General features: G+C 50.2%; 1 protein-coding gene across 3 annotated transcripts in view; it reads left to right on the top strand.

The window, feature by feature from the left end:
• Positions 1 to 20,578, top strand: part of USP37 (ubiquitin specific peptidase 37) — a 107,313-nt gene that overhangs the window by 84,730 nt on the left and 2,005 nt on the right. For 2 of the 3 annotated variants that reach the window (XM_069982248.1, XM_069982249.1), the window contains 5 exons: positions 3,477 to 3,628; positions 4,017 to 4,077; positions 5,488 to 5,603; positions 5,693 to 5,762; positions 5,837 to 5,975. In XM_069982248.1, the coding sequence (XP_069838349.1) occupies positions 3,477 to 3,628; positions 4,017 to 4,077; positions 5,488 to 5,603; positions 5,693 to 5,762; positions 5,837 to 5,975 (538 nt within the window). Of the gene's footprint in view, positions 1 to 3,476; positions 3,629 to 4,016; positions 4,078 to 5,487; positions 5,604 to 5,692; positions 5,763 to 5,836; positions 5,980 to 20,578 lie in introns of those variants that run through there. The other variant, XM_069982250.1, reaches the window with a different exon arrangement.

The raw sequence follows: 20,578 nt of genomic DNA on the forward strand, positions 1-20,578 counted from the left end.
CCTCAGCTCTGCTGAGCTACTTGGATTCTATCCAGCCACAGAAAACCTGGCCTGGAATACGTGGGAGCAGTCATCCCACCCAGTGAAAGGCCGGCCCGGATCAGCTGTGCAAAAAGCCATACTATTCAACAAAAAGTGTCAGTAACCTAGGGTTACTGACCAAAGCTAACAGCTCACTTCACCGAGGCCAGGCACCTGGGGGACACGTATCTGTCATCTACTATGACACCTTGTACCTTCTCACAATATATATTTATATATATATATGTATATGTATGTGTGTATGTCGTATTTATATTCACATAGAGGTTACCTGTGCACTATGTACGGTTACCTCAGACCGCAAACATCTCCCCCTCCACCTGTATACTATGTACGGTTACCTCAGGAAGAGACCGGAAACATCTCCCCATCCCCCTGTATACTATGTACGGTTACCTCAGGAAGAGACCGGAAACATCTCCCCATCCACCTGTACACTATGTACGGTTACCTCAGGAAGAGACCGGAAACATCTCCCCATCCACCTGTATACTATGTACGGTTTCCTCAGGAAGAGACCGGAAACATCTCCCCATCCATCTGTATACTATGTACGGTTACCTCAGGAAGAGACCGGAAACATCTCCCCATCCCCCTGTATACTATGTACGGTTACCTCAGGAAGAGACCGGAAACATCTCGCCATCCACCTGTATACTATGTACGGTTACCTCAGGAAGAGACCGGAAACATCTCCCCATCCACCTGTACACTATGTACGGTTACCTCAGGAAGAGACCGGAAACATCTCCCCATCCACCTGTATACTATGTACGGTTTCCTCAGGAAGAGACCGGAAACATCTCCCCATCCACCTGTATACTATGTACGGTTACCTCAGGAAGAGACCGGAAACATCTCCCCATCCCCCTGTATACTATGTACGGTTACCTCAGGAAGAGACCGGAAACATCTCCCCATCCCCCTGTACACTATGTACGGTTACCTCAGGAAGAGACCGGAAACATCTCGCCATCCACCTGTATACTATGTACGGTTACCTCAGGAAGAGACCGGAAACATCTCCCCATCCACCTGTACACTATGTACGGATAGTACGGTTACCTCAGGAAGAGACCGGAAACATCTCCCCATCCACCTGTACACTATGTACGGTTACCTCAGGAAGAGACCGGAAACATCTCCCCCTCCACCTGTACACTATGTACGGTTACCTCAGGAAGAGACCGGAAACATCTCCCCATCCACCTGTACACTATGTACGGTTACCTCAGGAAGAGACCGGAAACATCTCCCCATCCACCTGTATACTATGTACGATTACCTCAGGAAGAGATCGGAAACATCTCCCCATTCCCTTGTACGCTTTGTACGGTTACCTCAGGAAGAGACCGGAAACATCTCCCCATCCCCCTGTATACTATGTACGGTTACCTCAGGAAGAGACCGGAAACATCTCCCCATCCACCTGTATACTATGTACGGTTACCTCAGGAAGAGACCGGAAACATCTCCCCATCCCCCTGTACACTATGTACGGTTACCTCAGGAAGAGACCGGAAACATCTCCCCATCCACCTGTATACTATGTACGGTTACCTCAGGAAGAGACCGGAAACATCTCCCCATCCACCTGTATACTATGTACGGTTACCTCAGGAAGAGACCGGAAACATCTCCCCCTCCACCTGTATACTATGTATGGTTACCTCAGGAAGAGACCGGAAACATCTCCCCATCCCCCTGTACACTATGTACGGTTACCTCAGGAAGAGACTGGAAACATCTCCCCCTCCACCTGTATACTATGTACGGTTACCTCAGGAAGAGACCGGAAACATCTCCCCATCCACCTGTATACTATGTACGGTTACCTCAGGAAGAGACCGGAAACATCTCCCCATCCACCTGTATACTATGTACGGTTACCTCAGGAAGAGACCGGAAACATCTCCCCATCCACCTGTACACTATGTACGGTTACCTCAGGAAGAGACCGGAAACATCTCCCCCTCCACCTGTATACTATGTACGGTTACCTCAGGAAGAGACCGGAAACATCTCCCCCTCCACCTGTATACTATGTACGGTTACCTCAGGAAGAGACCGGAAACATCTCCCCATCCACCTGTACACTATGTACGGTTACCTCAGGAAGAGACCGGAAACTGCAGCATCGGCAGCTTCATCCGTCTCCCTGTTGGTTTCTGGGGATGTCTGCTTGCCCATGAACCTTGCGCCGGCCGCCTCCTCTAGAGGCTCTTGATTGTGTTACTCATTGATTTGGAATGGGATCCATCAACTTGTCTCATTTGTCAATTGACCCATAATAGTGAGTGATCTAAAAGTGTAGCTGGAGGTCATACAGACATCTGCACAGTTATCTCCGACCATCTTGTATGTCACAGTAACACCTCGGCCAGGGTATATCCTATCTTGTATCTTCCATCTTATGTCTCCAAACCAAACATCAGCCCTGACACCCCCCGACCTAACCTAACATCAGCCCTGACACCCTCACCTAACCAAGCATCAGCCCTGACACCCTCACCTAACCAAGCATCAGCCCTGACACCCTCACCTAACCAAGCATCAGCCCTGGCATCCTGGTGGGCAGGGTCCCCTCTCCCTGTGTACCAGTCAGCCACTTACAGTGTGTGTGTTTATAGACTGTGTCGGGGGGGGGGGGGGGGGGGGGGAGTTGTACGTTGGGGGTTGTAGGTATGGGTGTACGTTGGGGGGGTATGGGTGGACATTGGGTATGGGTGTACGTTGGTGGGGTATGTGTGTACGTTGGGGGTGTGTGGGTGTACGATGGGGGTGTGTGTATGTTGGGGGGGGTGGGTATGGGTGTATGTTGGTGGGGTATGGGTGTACATTGGGTATGGGTGTATGTTGGTGGGGTATGGGTGTACATTGGGTATGGGTGTATGTTGGTGGGGTATGGGTGTATGTTGGTGGGGTATGGGTGTACATTGGGTATGGGTGTATGTTGGTGGGGTATGGGTGTACATTGGGTATGGGTGTATGTTGGTGGGGTATGGGTGTACATTGGGTATGGGTGTATGTTGGTGGGGTATGGGTGTACATTGGGTATGGGTGTATGTTGGTGGGGTATGGGTGTACATTGGGTATGGGTGTATGTTGGTGGGGTATGGGTGTACATTGGGTATGGGTGTATGTTGGTGGGGTATGGGTGTACGTTGGGGGTGTGTGGGTATGGGTGTATGTTGGTGGGGTATGGGTGTACATTGGGTATGGGTGTATGTTGGTGGGGTATGGGTGTACATTGGGTATGGGTGTATGTTGGTGGGGTATGGGTGTACATTGGGTATGGGTGTATGTTGGTGGGGTATGGGTGTACGTTGGGGGTGTGTGGGTATGGGTGTAAGTTGTGTATAATTATACGTTTACATTGAGTTCTCCTGTTCCTGTTTCGCACTCACTTGACGTGTTTGTACTCGCATCCACAGCTTTGCATAGTGACCCGGCCAAAGACTTTGATGAAAATAAAGAGAATAAGACCCCAGACGGCTCCCAGAACAACCCGGAGTGGCTGAGGTGTGAGCGGGAGCGGGAGGAGCAGGAGCTGCAGGAGGCTTTGGTCCAGTCTCTCCAGGAACAGGTAAAACCAGGGGCCCAAAGGGTTGGTGAAGGCTGGGCTTCCCTGGAGTGGGGTAGGGAGGTGCGGAGGAGTTTTGGCCGGGGTTCCGTAGGGCAGGTGTGGTGTCTGGGCTTGCTCAGGGCCGCGTGGTTCTCTGGAGCAGGCGGGGTGGTGTTGCTTAGGGCTGCAGGGGGTTGATGAAGGCCGGGTTCCTGTGAAAGCTCTCTGTCCATCACAGGTATCCGTTGCCACGCCCCTTAACGCTCGTCCCCGCCTCCTCTGCCAAGAGCAGGATAGGGCTGTATAAAGTGACAGCATCTCATTCCATGTGGGATATCTATGCCCAGGAGGACGCCATGGATTGGCCATGACATGTTGGATTTAATTTTGATGTCGTTTATAATTCCAGGAGGCTCGAGAACAGAAGGAAGACGATGACCTGAAGAGAGCGACGGAGCTGAGCTTACAGGGTGAGGCCCGACCTGTCACTCACACTGGGGCGGAGCCTTGTTCCCAGCCATACAGCTATGAATAGAGCGGGACCTGTCACACACATCGGGGCGGAGCCTTGTTCCCAGCCATACATCTATGGATAGGGCAGGATCTGTCAGTCACAGTGAGGACGGAGCCTTGTACCCCTCAGCCTGCCTCCCCCGTCTCCTCAGCCTGCCTCCCTTTGTCCCGGGACCCCTCAGCCTGCCTCCCCCGCCTTCTCAGCCTTCCTCCCTTTGTCCCGGGACCCCTCGGCCTGCCTCCCTTTGTCCCGGGACCCCTCGGCCTGCCTACCTTGCCTTCTTGGCCTGCCTCCCTTTTGTCCCGGAACCCCTCGGCCTGCCTCCTCGGCCTCCTCGGCCTGCCTCCCTTTTGTCCCGGGACCCCTCGGCCTGCCTCCACCACCTCCTCGGCCTGCCTCCCTTTGTCCCGGGACCCCTCGGCCGGCCTCCCTTTGTCCCGGGACCCCTCGGCCTGCCTCCCTTTGTCCCGGGACCCCTCGGCCTGCCTACCTTGCCTTCTCGGCCTGCCTCCCTTTGTCCCGGGACCCCTCGGCCTGCCTACCTTGCCTTCTCGGCCTGCCTCCCTTTGTCCCGGGACCCCTCAGCCTGCCTCCACCGCCTCCTCGGCCTGCCTCCCTTTGTCCCGGGACCCCTCGGCCTGCCTCCCCCGCCTTCTCGACCTACCTCCCTTTGTCCCGGGACCCCTCGGCCTGCCTACCTTGCCTTCTTGGCCTGCCTCCCTTTGTCCCGGGACCCCTCGGCCTGCCTCCACCGCCTCCTCGGCCTGCCTCCCTTTGTCCCGGGACCCCTCGGCCTGCCTCCACCGCCTCCTCGGCCTGCCTCCCTTTGTCCCGGGACCCCTCGGCCTGCCTCCCTTTGTCCCGGGACCCCTCGGCCTGCCTACCTTGCCTTCTCGGCCTGCCTCCCTTTGTCCCGGGACCCCTCGGCCTGCCTACCTTGCCTTCTCGGCCTGCCTCCCTTTGTCCCGGGACCCCTCAGCCTGCCTCCACCGCCTCCTCGGCCTGCCTCCCTTTGTCCCGGGACCCCTCGGCCTGCCTCCCCCGCCTTCTCGGCCTGCCTCCCTTTGTCCCGGGACCCCTCGGCCTGCCTCCCTTTGTCCCGGGACCCCTCGGCCTGCCTACCTTGCCTTCTCGGCCTGCCTCCCTTTGTCCCGGGACCCCTCGGCCTGCCTCCCTTTGTCCCGGGACCCCTCGGCCCCGCTCCCCAGTGTCCATGGCCAAACTGAACAGTGCAGTTGTTAACTATGAGGTTTGTCGTCCTCTGGTCTGATAGCGGTGAGGACGCGGGGGATGGGTGGGGTAGCGGGGCTGGTTACTGGGGGCATTGCGGAATGTTACTGATGGCGGCTGTCTCCTCTTGGGACAGAGTACAACAGCTCCTTCCTGGACAGCACCTTGTCTGATGAGGATTCTGGGAATGAGGAGGTTCTGGACATAGAGTACACTGAGGAGGAAGCTGAGGAGCTGAAGAGAAACGCTGAGGTAACTGGGTCCCTGTGTCATCCATGTGTCTGCCGCTGAGGACCCCCACCCCTCCGCCCTCTTATACTCCTTGTGTCTTGGCCTTGCAGAGGGGAGAGTTGTCGCACTCCTATCGTCTGGTCAGTGTTGTCAGCCATATTGGCAGCTCCTCGTCCTCAGGTAGGCATGGATGACACTGCTTTCTGTACTTCTATTACTCCCCGTGTTCTGACACCATGTGACTCGTCCCTTAGGTCACTACATCAGTGATGTGTACAGTATCAAGAAGCAAGCATGGCTGACCTACAACGACCTCGACGTTTCTAGGACCCAGGAGGCCACAGTGCAGACTGAGCGGGATCGCAGCGGCTACATCTTCTTCTATATGCACAAGTAAGTGACTGTATGTAGCCCATAGCTCGCCATCTCTGGATCATTGCCGCATCTTACGGCCAAACCACACGTGGTGGTCGCTAAATCTGCTGGACCCCAGAGGGCAGCACACAGGCTTCTCAGCGGCCTCCTGACGCTTCACACCACAAACTTTGTGTTATTAAATTTCTGCAAATATGTCAGATCAGCGACATTGTGAACCACTACAAGGATGATAATCTGCGGCCCGGGGGCTTCCTGTCTGTGACCCACCATGTTCCAGACACTTTCCCTGTAAGAAGACACCTAGAACCTTGAATACATTGATAGCAGGAAACATGTCACATGTTGCAGAGACAAGACTTCTCATTGGTCAACAGATTCCGGAGGCCCCAGCACCTCTCGAGGAGGAGGAGACAGGGAGCCAAGGGGGGGGTGAGGCCTATCACTATAATGTGAGGGGTCCTGCTGCCATCCTTATGTATGAGGAGTGTTAGTGACCCTGTCCCCTCCCCCTTTCTGCATACGATACTGTTAGTGACCCTGTCCCCTCCCCCTTTCTGCATACGATACTGTTAGTGACCCTGTCCCCTCCCCCTTTCTGCATACGATACTGTTAGTGACCCTGTCCCCTCCCCCTTTCTGCATATGATACTGTTAGTGACCTTGTCTTTCCCCCCCCCCCCCCACTGCTCCGGACGGCTACAATGGCTGTGGAAGGGGCAAGGCCTAGACGGCTATGACATCAGAAGGGCGGGTCTATGGCAGAATTGTGGACGGTGCTAAGTGGCACTTTGGCCGAGGAGCCCTGCCCAGGTAACACAATCCGCAGAGGACTGCTGCAATTACCCCCGCGCACCTGTGCAGAGCCGTCATTCTGCAGAAAGGGGGACAGTGTCACTTTAAGCAGAAAACATGGTTGGTGCCTGCCCTGTTCTCTGCGCATTCCCTCGGGGTCTCCTCAGCCCACCCCCCCCAGCTGCACTAACTTACCTGGCACAAAAACCATCGCTTTGGCCGGCTATTTCAGCTGTATAGATAGCCGCATTTGGCAGGTATTTAACCCTGACTCATCCAATTCGTATGCAGAGGAGGTGCGGGGAGACGGGGAGGAGATGCAGCTGTGAGGTGCGGGGAGACGGGGAGGAGATGCAGCTGTGAGGTGCGGGGAGACGGGGAGGAGATGCAGCTGTGAGGTGCGGGGAGACGGGGAGGAGATGCAGCTGTGAGGTGCGGGGAGACGGGGAGGAGATGCAGCTGTGAGGTGCGGGGAGACGGGGAGGAGATGCAGCTGTGAGGTGCGGGGGAGACGGGGAGGAGATGCAGCTGTGAGGTGCGGGGGAGACGAGGAGGAGATGCAGCTGTGAGGTGCGGGGAGACGGGGAGGAGATGCAGCTGTGAGGTGCGGGGAGACGGGGAGGAGATGCAGCTGTGAGGTGCGGGGAGGAGATGCAGCTGTGAGGTGCGGGGAGACGGGGAGGAGCTGTGGCTGTGAGGTGCGGGGAGACGGGGAGGAGATGCAACTGTGAGGTGCGGGGAGGAGATGCAGCTGTGAGGTGCGGGGAGACGGGGAGGAGATGCGGCTGTGAGGTGCGGGGAGACGGGGAGGAGATGCAGCTGTGAGGTGCGGGGGAGACGGGGAGGAGATGCAGCTGTGAGGTGCGGGGGAGACGGGGAGATGCAGCTGTGAGGTGCGGGGAGACGGGGAGGAGATGCAGCTGTGAGGTGCGGGGAGACGGGGAGGAGATGCAGCTGTGAGGTGCGGGGAGACGGGGAGGAGATGCAGCTGTGAGGTGCGGGGAGACGGGGAGGAGATGCAGCTGTGAGGTGCGGGGAGACGGGGAGGAGATGCAGCTGTGAGGTGCGGGGAGACGGGGAGGAGATGCAGCTGTGAGGTGCGGGGGAGACGGGGAGGAGATGCAGCTGTGAGGTACGGGGAGGAGATGCAGCTGTGAGGTGCGGGGAGACGGGGAGGAGATGCAGCTGTGAGGTGCGGGGGAGACGGGGAGGAGATGTGGCTGTGAGGTGCGGGGAGACGGCGAGGAGATGCAGCTGTGAGGTGCGGGGAGGAGATGCAGCTGTGAGGTGCGGGGGAGACGGGGAGATGCAGCTGTGAGGTGCGGGGAGACGGGGAGGAGATGCAGCTGTGAGGTGCGGGGGAGACGGGGAGATGCAGCTGTGAGGTGCGGGGAGACGGGGAGGAGATGCAGCTGTGAGGTGCGGGGGAGACGGGGAGATGCAGCTGTGAGGTGCGGGGAGACGGGGAGGAGATGCAGCTGTGAGGTGCGGGGGAGACGGGGAGATGCAGCTGTGAGGTGCAGGGAGACGGGGAGGAGATGCAGCTGTAAGGTGCGGGGAGACGGGGAGGAGATGCAGCTGTGAGGTGCGGGGGAGACGGGGAGGAGATGCAGCTGTGAGGTGCGGGGAGATGGGGAGGAGATGTGGCTGTGAGGTGCGGGGAGGAGATGCAGCTGTGAGGTGCGGGGAGGAGATGCAGCTGTGAGGTGCGGGGAGGAGATGCAGCTGTGAGGTGCGGGGAGGAGATGCAGCTGTGAGGTGCGGGGAGGAGATGCAGCTGTGAGGTGCGGGGAGATGCGGCTGTGAGGTGCGGGGGAGATGGGGAGGAGATGTGGCTGTGAGGTGCGGGGGAGATGGGGAGGAGATGTGGCTGTGAGGTGCGGGGAGACGGGGAGGAGCTGTGGCTGTGAGGTGCGGGGAGGAGATGCAGCTGTGAGGTGCGGGGAGACGGGGAGGAGATGTGGCTGTGAGGTGCGGGGGAGACGGGGAGATGCAGCTGTGAGGTGCGGGGAGACGGGGAGGAGATGCAGCTGTGAGGTGCGGGGAGGAGATGCAGCTGTGAGGTGCGGGGAGACGGGGAGGAGATGCAGCTGTGAGGTGCGGGGAGGAGATGCAGCTGTGAGGTGCGGGGAGACGGGGAGGAGATGCAGCTGTGAGGTGCGGGGAGACGGGGAGGAGATGCAGCTGTGAGGTGCGGGGGAGACGGGGAGGAGATGCGGCTGTCCTCCTGAGTGTGTATGTATATACATGAGGGGCGGCATCCTCCTGAGTGTGTATGTATATACATGAGGGGCGGCATCCTCCTGAGTGTGTATGTATATACATGAGGGGCGGCATCCTCCTGAGTGTGTATGTATATACATGAGGGGCGGCATCCTCCTGAGTGTGTATGTATATACATGAGGGGCGGCATCCTCCTGAGTGTGTATGTATATACATGAGGGGCGGTATCCTCCTGAGTGTGTATGTATATACATGAGGGGCGGCATCCTCCTGAGTGTGTATGTATATACATGAGGGGCGGCATCCTCCTGAGTGTGTATGTATATACATGAGGGGCGGCATCCTCCTGAGTGTGTATGTATATACATGAGGGGCGGCATCCTCCTGAGTGTGTATGTATATACATGAGGGGCGGCATCCTCCTGAGTGTGTGTGTGTATACATGAGGGGCGGCATCCTCCTGAGTGTGTGTGTGTATACATGAGGGGCGGCATCCTCCTGAGTGTGTGTTTGTATACATGAGGGGCGGCATCCTCCTGAGTGTGTGTTTGTATACATGAGGGGCGGCATCCTCCTGAGTGTGTGTTTGTATACATGAGGGGCGGCATCCTCCTGAGTGTGTGTTTGTATACATGAGGGGCGGCATCCTCCTGAGTGTGTGTGTGTATACATGAGGGGCGGCATCCTCCTTAGTGTGTGTGTGTGTGTATACATGAGGGGCGGCATCCTCCTGAGTGAGTGTGTGTGTATACATGAGTAGCGGCGCATGCGCATATATATATATATATATATGCCAGCTAAATTACCGCAGCACTCCGTAGATAAATTTTCAAACCGTGAAGTTTATTGCTTCCACAAGTGCATTTAGCAACGTTTCAGCTCAATCGATATGAGCCTTTCTCAAGCTGTGCAACATACATGTGTATCAACAGAGTGATTACAAAAACACATCATGTGACCAATCAGTAAAAAAAGTGAATAGTAGCAGAATCGCATCTCAAAAATAATATACATGACAATCATAATAAATGTGAGAAGAGACAGCATAAGCTGTCATAGGGTAATGTGAAATAAAGTGTCCATAAATATCAAAAATCGTCTTTAAAAATATACAATTGGAGACAGGTGGGATGATCGCTCATCGGATGACGTCAGTCGGCCCCAGGACAAGTGTAAACAAATGCACGAGGCATATGGAGATCTCTCCGCCTTGGCTTGTGATGAAGCAAATAGCGCATGCGCCAAAAAAGACCGTCCGGATGGAAAAACGTAACAGGATCGGATAGGCACAAGTGAGTCATGTGTTATGTGACGTAACCCTCCACGTGATTCAGCAGGGTGGCTTCGCGGATCTCCATGGAAACCAGACGCTCAGGCCGGACTATGTGGGGGATTAACCCCTTGTAAGTAGACGGCATTTTCACAATCACGCTGTTGGAATCATAATGGCCAAGGAACATAGTCCAAATGAGGGCGGATTCCTGCATAGGGCTGCGCCCTCGGACCTATGTCACCCCCGGGCAGTCCAGGGATGTCCAGATTCCCATCGAGGCCTCATCCCAGGGATTGCAGTATAGCCGAAAAACTTATACCGGCACGTCAAGTTCATGAACCAGGAAACCGCATCATTGCCAACGTCACAAACGCACCGTGTGATTGAACATTTAAAGATGGTAAGTCCGAGAACCAGTAAATATAGGCCAAGACGTCAACCAGGTAAGTGTCCCACTCTGTTCCACCAAAAAGCAGCTTGTTACTATGAAGAGAAAACAAATATTAGAAAATGTAAAACATTATTTTAGATGTCAGTTAGTTTTAAACATAATACACATGTATGTAACAATCCAGTGATATCGGATATGGAAAGAAAATCAGGGTCTAGTTCACGAAGTACCCTAGAGTGCAAATTTATGATCATGATCATCTACAATAGCCATCTTGAGGAGATATACGTCAATGTGTCCCACCATGCCCCCCACATTGTGGGATGGTGGAGATACATTGACGATATCTTCTTGGCATGGGGTGGTGCGGAGGAGGAGCTTCTTGACTTCTTCCAATACTTAAATTCTATGGACCCAGACATAAAACTAACATTAAATCACTCAACTACACAAGTACAATTCCTGGACACAATGGTGTATAGAGACGGGACACACTTCAGTACACGACTATATAAAAAAGACACAGACAAAAATACTTTGCTGCATTACAAATCTAACCATCCGAAGAGTGCTATTAGATCTCTCCCCAAGAGTCAGTTTTTGCGGGTAAAACGTATTGTTGGGGATCAGACACTATTGGAGAATACCATAGATGAATATGCAGAAGACTTCCATTATAGAGGCTACCCACGCACACTTACCTCTAGGTACAAAAGGGAGACTTTAGAGATTGATAGAGAAGAACTCCTGAGAAAAAAAGATAGCCAAGTGAGACCAACACGCATACCCTTTGTAAGCCAATATAGTGGCATGAGTCAACATATAGAAAGAATTCTCTGTAAGCATTGGAGGATTCTGGGGGACAGTTTTCCAGACATCCCTGAATTCAGGAACCGTCCACTTATGTCATATAAGAGACCAAGGAATATCAAAGATTCTCTTGTAAGGGCAGCGACTCATTGTGAGAAACGTCCCTCCCAGTTACTCTTGGGCCCTTTAAAAAATGCATGTTACCCCTGTCGTAGATGTGTGAACTGTAAGCACATTAAGTGTGACAAGTTCGCACATCCGGCAACAGGACAGATCTTTCACATTAAAGATCACTTAACTTGTGAAAGTGAATGGGTGGTTTATATTTTGACATGCCCCTGTAAACTTCTATATATAGGGGAAACCACACTTGACTTAAAAACTCGACTCGTTCAACATCGCTACAGTATCCGAAAACAGAGAACTGACCTGCCCGTTTCAAAACATTTTTTGGAGAAGGGACATAGCGAGAATGATCTTAAGGCCATCGTGTTTGAACATATACCAGTACCACCTCGTGGTGGCAATAAACATGTATTATTAAAAAGAAGGGAACTTTTTTGGATTGATACTCTGAACACACTGAGACCGAATGGTCTCAATGTAGACTTTAAAATTCTACCTAGCTATTGTAGATGATCATGATCATAAATTTGCACTCTAGGGTACTTCGTGAACTAGACCCTGATTTTCTTTCCATATCCGATATCACTGGATTGTTACATACATGTGTATTATGTTTAAAACTAACTGACATCTAAAATAATGTTTTACATTTTCTAATATTTGTTTTCTCTTCATAGTAACAAGCTGCTTTTTGGTGGAACAGAGTGGGACACTTACCTGGTTGACGTCTTGGCCTATATTTACTGGTTCTCGGACTTACCATCTTTAAATGTTCAATCACACGGTGCGTTTGTGACGTTGGCAATGATGCGGTTTCCTGGTTCATGAACTTGACGTGCCGGTATAAGTTTTTCGGCTATACTGCAATCCCTGGGATGAGGCCTCGATGGGAATCTGGACATCCCTGGACTGCCCGGGGGTGACATAGGTCCGAGGGCGCAGCCCTATGCAGGAATCCGCCCTCATTTGGACTATGTTCCTTGGCCATTATGATTCCAACAGCGTGATTGTGAAAATGCCGTCTACTTACAAGGGGTTAATCCCCCACATAGTCCGGCCTGAGCGTCTGGTTTCCATGGAGATCCGCGAAGCCACCCTGCTGAATCACGTGGAGGGTTACGTCACATAACACATGACTCACTTGTGCCTATCCGATCCTGTTACGTTTTTCCATCCGGACGGTCTTTTTTGGCGCATGCGCTATTTGCTTCATCACAAGCCAAGGCGGAGAGATCTCCATATGCCTCGTGCATTTGTTTACACTTGTCCTGGGGCCGACTGACGTCATCCGGTGAGCGATCATCCCACCTGTCTCCAATTGTATATTTTTAAAGACGACTTTTGATATTTATGGACACTTTATTTCACATTACCCTATGACAGCTTATGCTGTCTCTTCTCACATTTATTATGATTGTCATGTATATTATTTTTGAGATGCGATTCTGCTACTATTCACTTTTTTTACTGATTGGTCACATGATGTGTTTTTGTAATCACTCTAACTATTTAAAGCCTGTTGATACACATGTATGTTGCACAGCTTGAGAAAGGCTCATATCGATTGAGCTGAAACGTTGCTAAATGCACTTGTGGAAGCAATAAACTTCACGGTTTGAAAATTTACCTACGGAGTGCTGCGGTAATTTTGCTGGCTTGTAAACTGTCATACCCGCGGTCCGCAAGGGTATTTACTGCAGGCACCAACCACACAAAGATTTCTGGAGTGCTGCGTCCACCTTATGATATGATATGATAGATAGATATATAGATATATATATATAAATATAAATATAATATATTATAGAACTTGCGGACGGCGCGCGCGAATGGTGGCTGAATAACGGAGCTCCGCCTGTAACCTGCGTCATACTAACTACCCGACCGTCATCCGTCATTTTCGGTACATACCGACAACTACATAGTGCTCCGGAACCCCCCAGGGTCATGGAGAAATCATCCACAAAGGCCGGGAAGTCCGTTTTCATGTCGTCCTCCTCACTCTCTCAGCCCCCCAGGGAGAAAAGTAAATTCAAGATGGCGCCCGCGCCTCAGTACGCAGTTAAAAATAAGACAAATGCTGCAGCTGTGTCCAGCCCTCCTCCTCCTGCATCATCAGGTCCGCCTCCTCTTACATCATCGGGTCCGCCTCCTCCAGTATCACCAGGCCCGCCTCCTCCAGTATCACCAGGCCCGCCTCCTCCAGTATCACCAGGCCCGCCTCCTCCAGTATCAACAGGCCCGCCTCCTCCAGTATCACCAGGCCCGCCTCCTCCAGTATCACCAGGCCCGCCTCCTCCAGTATCACCAGGCCCGCCTCCTCCAGTATCACCGGGTCCGCCTCCTCCAGTATCACCAGGCCCGCCTCCTCCAGTATCACCAGGCCCGCCTCCTCCAGTATCACCAGGCCCGCCTCCTCCAGTATCACCAGGCCCGCCTCCTCCAGTATCACCAGGCCCGCCTCCTCCAGTATCACCAGGCCCGCCTCCTCCAGTATCATCGGGTCCGCCTCCTCCAGTATCACCAGGCCCGCCTCCTCCAGTATCACCAGGCCCGCCTCCTCCAGTATCACCAGGCCTGCCTCCAGTCCCTCCTCCTCCTCCTACATCATCAGTAATGTCACAGTCTCCTCCTCCTGACTTCATCCTCCCAGGCTTGAATGTCTCATGTAAAGCACTGGCAGCAGAAGTGGCTAAGTTCATTCTCCCAGACATTAAAGCCTCTCTGGAGAAAACCATCCTCTCCACCCTGTCATCTATACAGGCTGATGTCTCTACCCATGACACTCATTAAGGAGATGGAGGAGAGGCTGAGCTTAGTGGAGGATGAGTTACATGTCGCTAAAACACAGCTGCATAAGACGTTATAGATCCCAGCTGCATAAGACGTTATAGATCCCAGCTGCATAAGACGTTACAGATCCCAGCTGCATAAGACGTTACAGATCCCAGCTGCATAAGACGTTATAGATCCCAGCTGCATAAGACGTTATAGATCCCAGCTGCATAAGACGTTATAGATCCCAGCTGCATAAGACGTCATAGATCCCAGCTGCATAAGACGTCATAGATCCCAGCTGCATAAGACGTTATAGATCCCAGCTGCATAAGACGTTATAGATCCCAGCTGCATAAGACGTTATAGATCCCAGCTGCATAAGACGTTATAGATCCCAGCTGCATAAGACGTTATAGATCCCAGCTGCATAAGACGTTATAGATCCCAGCTGCATAAGACGTTATAGATCCCAGCTGCATAAGACATTATAGATCCCAGCTGCATAAGACGTTATAGATCCCAGCTGCATAAGACGTTATAGATCCCAGCTGCATAAGACGTTATAGATCCCAGCTGCATAAGACGTTATAGATCCCAGCTGCATAAGACGTTATAGATCCCAGCTGCATAAGACGTTATAGATCCCAGCTGCATAAGACGTTATAGATCCCAGCTGCATAAGACATTATAGATCCCAGCTGCATAAGACGTTATAGATCCCAGCTGCATAAGACGTTATAGATCCCAGCTGCCCTGAGTGATAAAACTGATGATCTGGAAAACAGATGAAGGAGAAACAAGCTGCGTATTATAGGACTGCCAGAGTCCATCCAGCCATCTCACCTGCATGCTATCTGCAGCTCGGACCTCCCTATTGCTTTAGGTCTGTCCCTGTGTGGAGAGAGCCCACCGTATTGGCCCCCCTCCTAATGTCTCAGCTTCTGCTAAGCCTAACATTACCCCTAAGCCCCGGCAGGTTATTGTCAGATACCTGAACTATGCTGATAAGGCGGCTATACTACAAGCATACCGCAAGCAAAAGTCACATGTCCTCATCAGAGGGAATAAAATACCGCTATTCCATGACTACTCAGCCGTGGTAGTACAGAAAAGGAAAGCCTTAGCCCCCATCTGCACGACCCCAGATCCGATTTGCTCTGATCTTCCCGGCCGTCCTTAAAGTCTTCAACAATGATGGATCCTCTACTATGTACAATACCCCAGAAGAAGCTTCATCACTAATGGGAGATCCTCCAGACTTATCACCACCGCATACTGATCAGCATAAGAGACGCCGCCGTGACAGCCCTGTCCTGCCTTCCATAGATATAGACTGAACATTTACGTTATGTATACATATAGCTATAATTTATTTATAGGTGTATCTATTTCCTCTTATAACTCCCCCCCCCTTCTCTTTCTCTCTCTTCCTTCCCTGTTATCTTCTATAGGATGACCTCTATATATTACATCTCTCTATTGTGAGGTTTAGACGTACTGATTCCTTTCACAGCAGGTTACACTCTCTAGGTGTATGAATCTTCTCTATGGTTTATACGCTATCTACTTATTCATTCTTTTATTTCATTTTCCTTCAGTCGCTCGGAGTTGGCGAAAACTCCGTCATATGTTGCGCGAAAAAAGTGAAGTCCTGTTGACGCCTTCTTTCGCCTATTTCTTTCTCTCTCTTTTAATTCTCTCAGATAAGATTCCTGATTGTTATTGTTCTGTTTTATTTTTGTTAAGTATTGTTACACTTACTCCACTATTGTATTCCTATAGACTGTGTGCTTACTACTTACAAAGGGTTCTATATCTATTCTCTGGGTGCCCCAGCCTCTTCTAGTTCTCTCCACCCTTGATTTATATGAAGATAGTCTCATGGAATGTGAAGGGCCTGCGTTCTCCATCTAAGAGAGCGCTGGTCCTTAGACACTTGAAGAAATTAGGGTGGATGTGGCCCTTTTGCAGGAGACCCATCTGTCTGTAGAAGACTTTTCTAGGATGAAACGTTTCTGGGTGGGTTCGGTATATGGCTCTCCTGCAGATGGTAGAAAAGGCGGTGTCATTACTCTTATCCATAAAAACTTTAATCATACTGTTATTTCTCAACACTCCGATTCGGAGGGCAGACTCCACCATATGGTTCTTTCTACTGTATCTGGTACCTTTAATGTGTATAATGTATATGGCCCTAACGATAGACGTGCACCCTTTTCCCGCAAATTAGAAGCTGATATTTTACAGACTTCTGAACGCAATATCTTAATAGGTGGAGATTTTAATAGTTACAAATACGATAGAAGATAGAAAAAGAACTACACCCCTCCTACATAACTCCTCACCCTCTGATACTATTTTACCTGCTCTACTATCTAATGCTAATCTTATAGATTCCTGGAGACACCTTCACCCCGAGGATAGGGAATATACTTTTTTTCTCCCATTCTCAGACAGCGTGGTCTAGATTGGATTACTTTATCGTCTCGTCTGAGATCATGGCCCTGGTCGAAGATGCCACGATACACGACCTATTAATATCTGACCATGCTCCAATCTCTCTACTCCTTAGGGACTCTTACCCTAGGTGTACTGACATTACATGGAGATTCCCCACAGCCTTGACCTCAGACGACACGTTCAGAGACCTTCTCAGACAATGGTGGCAAGAATTCCTCACAGATAATGCCCAACACGTAGATTCACCTATATTATTATGGGAAACTGCGAAAGCGGTACTTAGGGGTAATATTATTTCTTATATGTCTGCCCAGAAAAAGGCGGCTAAGATCTCATTTGATTCCCTCACCAATACTCTACGTTCTGCTTACACAACCTTTTTATCCTGCCCTACTCCTGAAAACAAACAAATGGTCTGCTGCTAAAAAAGAATTTGAAATTTCCCAAGAACAACTAAACCTTCTATACAAAAATCAATATTTTTCTAAACTATATAGATTTGGTAATAAACTTGGTAAATTACTAGCAAATCTGGCTAAAGGTAGACGCCCAACTTGTCATATATCGTCACTGATGGACAAAAACGGCCTCTTACAGAGTGACCCTAAATCCATCTCCTCTGTATTCCATCACTACTATAAGTCATTATACTCCCCTGATCCCATGGACCATCAGAAAGCCGAAGACTTCTTAGCGTCCTTAAATCTTCCTAAATTAGACCAAGACTCCCTAAATCTCCTCAATGCCCCTGTCACCTCTGACATCTCACGTACTATCTCTTCCTTACACAATCACAAGACCCCCGGCCCTGACGGCTTTAGCGCTGAATTCTATAAATGTCTGACTACTGAAGTTACACCAACACTCCAATCTGTATTCCACCTCATGATCAATGGTAGCCGTATGCTTCCCTCCGGTGATGTAGCCTATGTAAAAGTCATACACAAACCGGGCAAAGACCCCATAACCCTGCCTCATACCGCCCGATATCCTTGATCAATCAAGACCTGAAAATCCTGACGAAAATAATGGCTGACCGCCTTGCTACCTTTCTACCCAAAATCATAGGTATCCATCAGGCGGGATTCATCAAGGGCAGATCGGCTATAATAAATATACGCACCGTATTGGCCGTCCAAGAAGCCGTCCGTAAGAGACTTCACCCTACTCATTCACCTGCTCACTATTGACGCCGAGAAGGCTTTTGACCACCTTAATTGGGAATGGTTGGACATGGTCTTAACCAGCTTCAATATTGTGGGACCTTTCCGCACTCTCTAATATTTACAGACACCCTAAAGCCCGTATACACACTCCTGGCTTTCTATCCCATTTCTTCCCCATTAATAAAGGTAGACGGCAGGGCTGCCCCATGTCACCCCTCTTATTTAATCTAGCACTAGAACCCCTTATCCAATATCTTCTAACTTCTCCAGAATTCAATGGTATTAGAGTGGGAGATGTGGAACCAAAAGTATTGTTTTGCTGATGACACTCTAATATTCTTAGAACGTCCACACATAGACATTCACCATGTCTATATGATCCTTCAAATCATTCACTGGCTTTAGAATCAATGCTTCAAAATGTGACCTTTTACCTCTGCTCCCACATCTAGCCCAAGACAACTACCCTGAAGGAGTCGCTGTAGCCAGACATTACCTCACCCATCTAGGCATTAAGATTGGCCATTCTTCCTCTGTCTATTCTCTTAACTACTTCCCTCTTTTTAAAAAAATAGAAAATGAATTAAAAAAATGGAAAGAGCTACCCCTATCTATTCTAGGACGCATACAATTAATTAAGATGATGTCTTTCGCTAAACTGCTCTACCCAATGCAAATGATCCCACTTCTTATTACACATAAAGACGTCACAAAACTCCGATCCCTCTTTACTAACTTCATCTGGAGATCTAAGCGTCCCCGTATAGCCTATGATACCTTATGTATGTCATCAATCAAGGGTGGCGCCCAATTACCTAATATACGTCTATATAACCTAGCTGCCATGTGCAGACACATCAGAGACTGGCTCCATCAGACCTCCTATTTCTGTAACTCCACCTTAGAATCCTCCCTGGTCCGTCCCTGGTCCCTACCCGCTCTCTTACATTCTACAATCTCTGAGCTACCTCCTCTCCTGAAACAAAACATCCTCCTCCGAGACACTATAGCATCCTGGAAACATGTACATAAATTATACAATCTGCCTTTCCGCTTATCTAAGTTCTTCCCTTTATGGTCCTCCCCTTCTTTTCCACAAGGATCCATCACCTCTGACTTCTCCATATGGAAACAAACAGATCCACCATCTCGGCCATTTATTAGACCTAGAAAACGGAACATTTCTGTCTTGGCCTGAGACCCAGATAAAATACGACCTGCCCTCAGACCAACTTAGAAATTACACCCGAATACGAAAATTCATTCTGAATCGCGTTTCCTCTATTGCATCCGCCGAAAAACCTGGCCAATTCCATAGCCTTAGTATTTCCCTACCTGCACCCTTACCCCTATCACAACTCTACCACCTCCTCTGCTCGGTTTCCATTAATAAGTCTTCTCCTCCTTTTCTGAAGAAATGGTCGTCTGTCCTGGCCTCGGAAAATTTAGAAAATAAACTACTTAAAGGGATTCATTCAGTCCGTGCAGCCACTCCCAATGTAAAGTATAGAGAACTTCACTTCCGACTCCTCCATAAAGCGATATACGCCTGTGACCGTTCCGTTACCTACTCTCTGGAACATTATCTCAAAAAATGTCCCAAGTGTGATGAGCCGCGGGCGGAGCTCTTCCATTGTTTATGGCTTTGTAACTCAGTGCAATCCTATTGGCTCCTAGTAAAATCCTTTATACATGACGTGTGGTCACTTACGGTTCCTTTAGATCCGATAACATATATTCTATGGTGACACTGGACCTGTGGCTGATCCCATGTCGCACCATCCTATGCCCCCCCGCGGCACATCTCACCCTATTACTAGCCCTTCAATGTTTATTAAACCATTGGCTACAGCCTAGCCTACCGACCATATCGGAGTTGACCTCTATTCTAAAGGAAACCTTACACTGGGAGATGCTGGACACTGTACGCAATAAGGAGACCTTTACAGCTTCCTTCTTTAAGAAGTGGAAACTATTCCTACTCCACGGCTTCTCACAGGCTGAAAGACGTCCTATCATGTCTCATTTTACCTCAACCACCTGGTATTATAAGATGTCGGCTGCCGGCACCCTGGATCCATTCTTATAAACTTTGCTTTGTATTTGTACTCTATAGCACCATATATCTACTATCTTCATTCTATGTATAAGTGGAGTAAGATTTAGTTATTGTTGTCGGCCTTGTTTTATTAGATATGTATATTCGTAAATTTATACGGCTACTGATACTTTTCTTCAGTACCAATGTTATATTATGCGAAACTCAATAAAATATTTGAACTATAATATATTATATATATATATATATATATTTATTATATATGTATGTGTGTATATGTATGTATGTATGTATGTGTGTATATATATATATATATATATATATATATATATACGCCGCTCCTCATGTATACACACACACTCAGGAGGATGCCGTTCCTCATGTATACACACACACACTCAGGAGGATGCTGCTCCTCATGTATACACACACACACACACACACACTCAGGAGGATGCCGCTCCTCATGTATACACACACACACACACACACACTCAGGAGGATGCCGCTCCTCATGTACACACACACACACACACACAC

The sequence above is a fragment of the Dendropsophus ebraccatus genome, chromosome 9 (assembly GCF_027789765.1).
Source record: "Dendropsophus ebraccatus isolate aDenEbr1 chromosome 9, aDenEbr1.pat, whole genome shotgun sequence".
Taxonomy (NCBI): domain Eukaryota; kingdom Metazoa; phylum Chordata; class Amphibia; order Anura; family Hylidae; genus Dendropsophus; species Dendropsophus ebraccatus.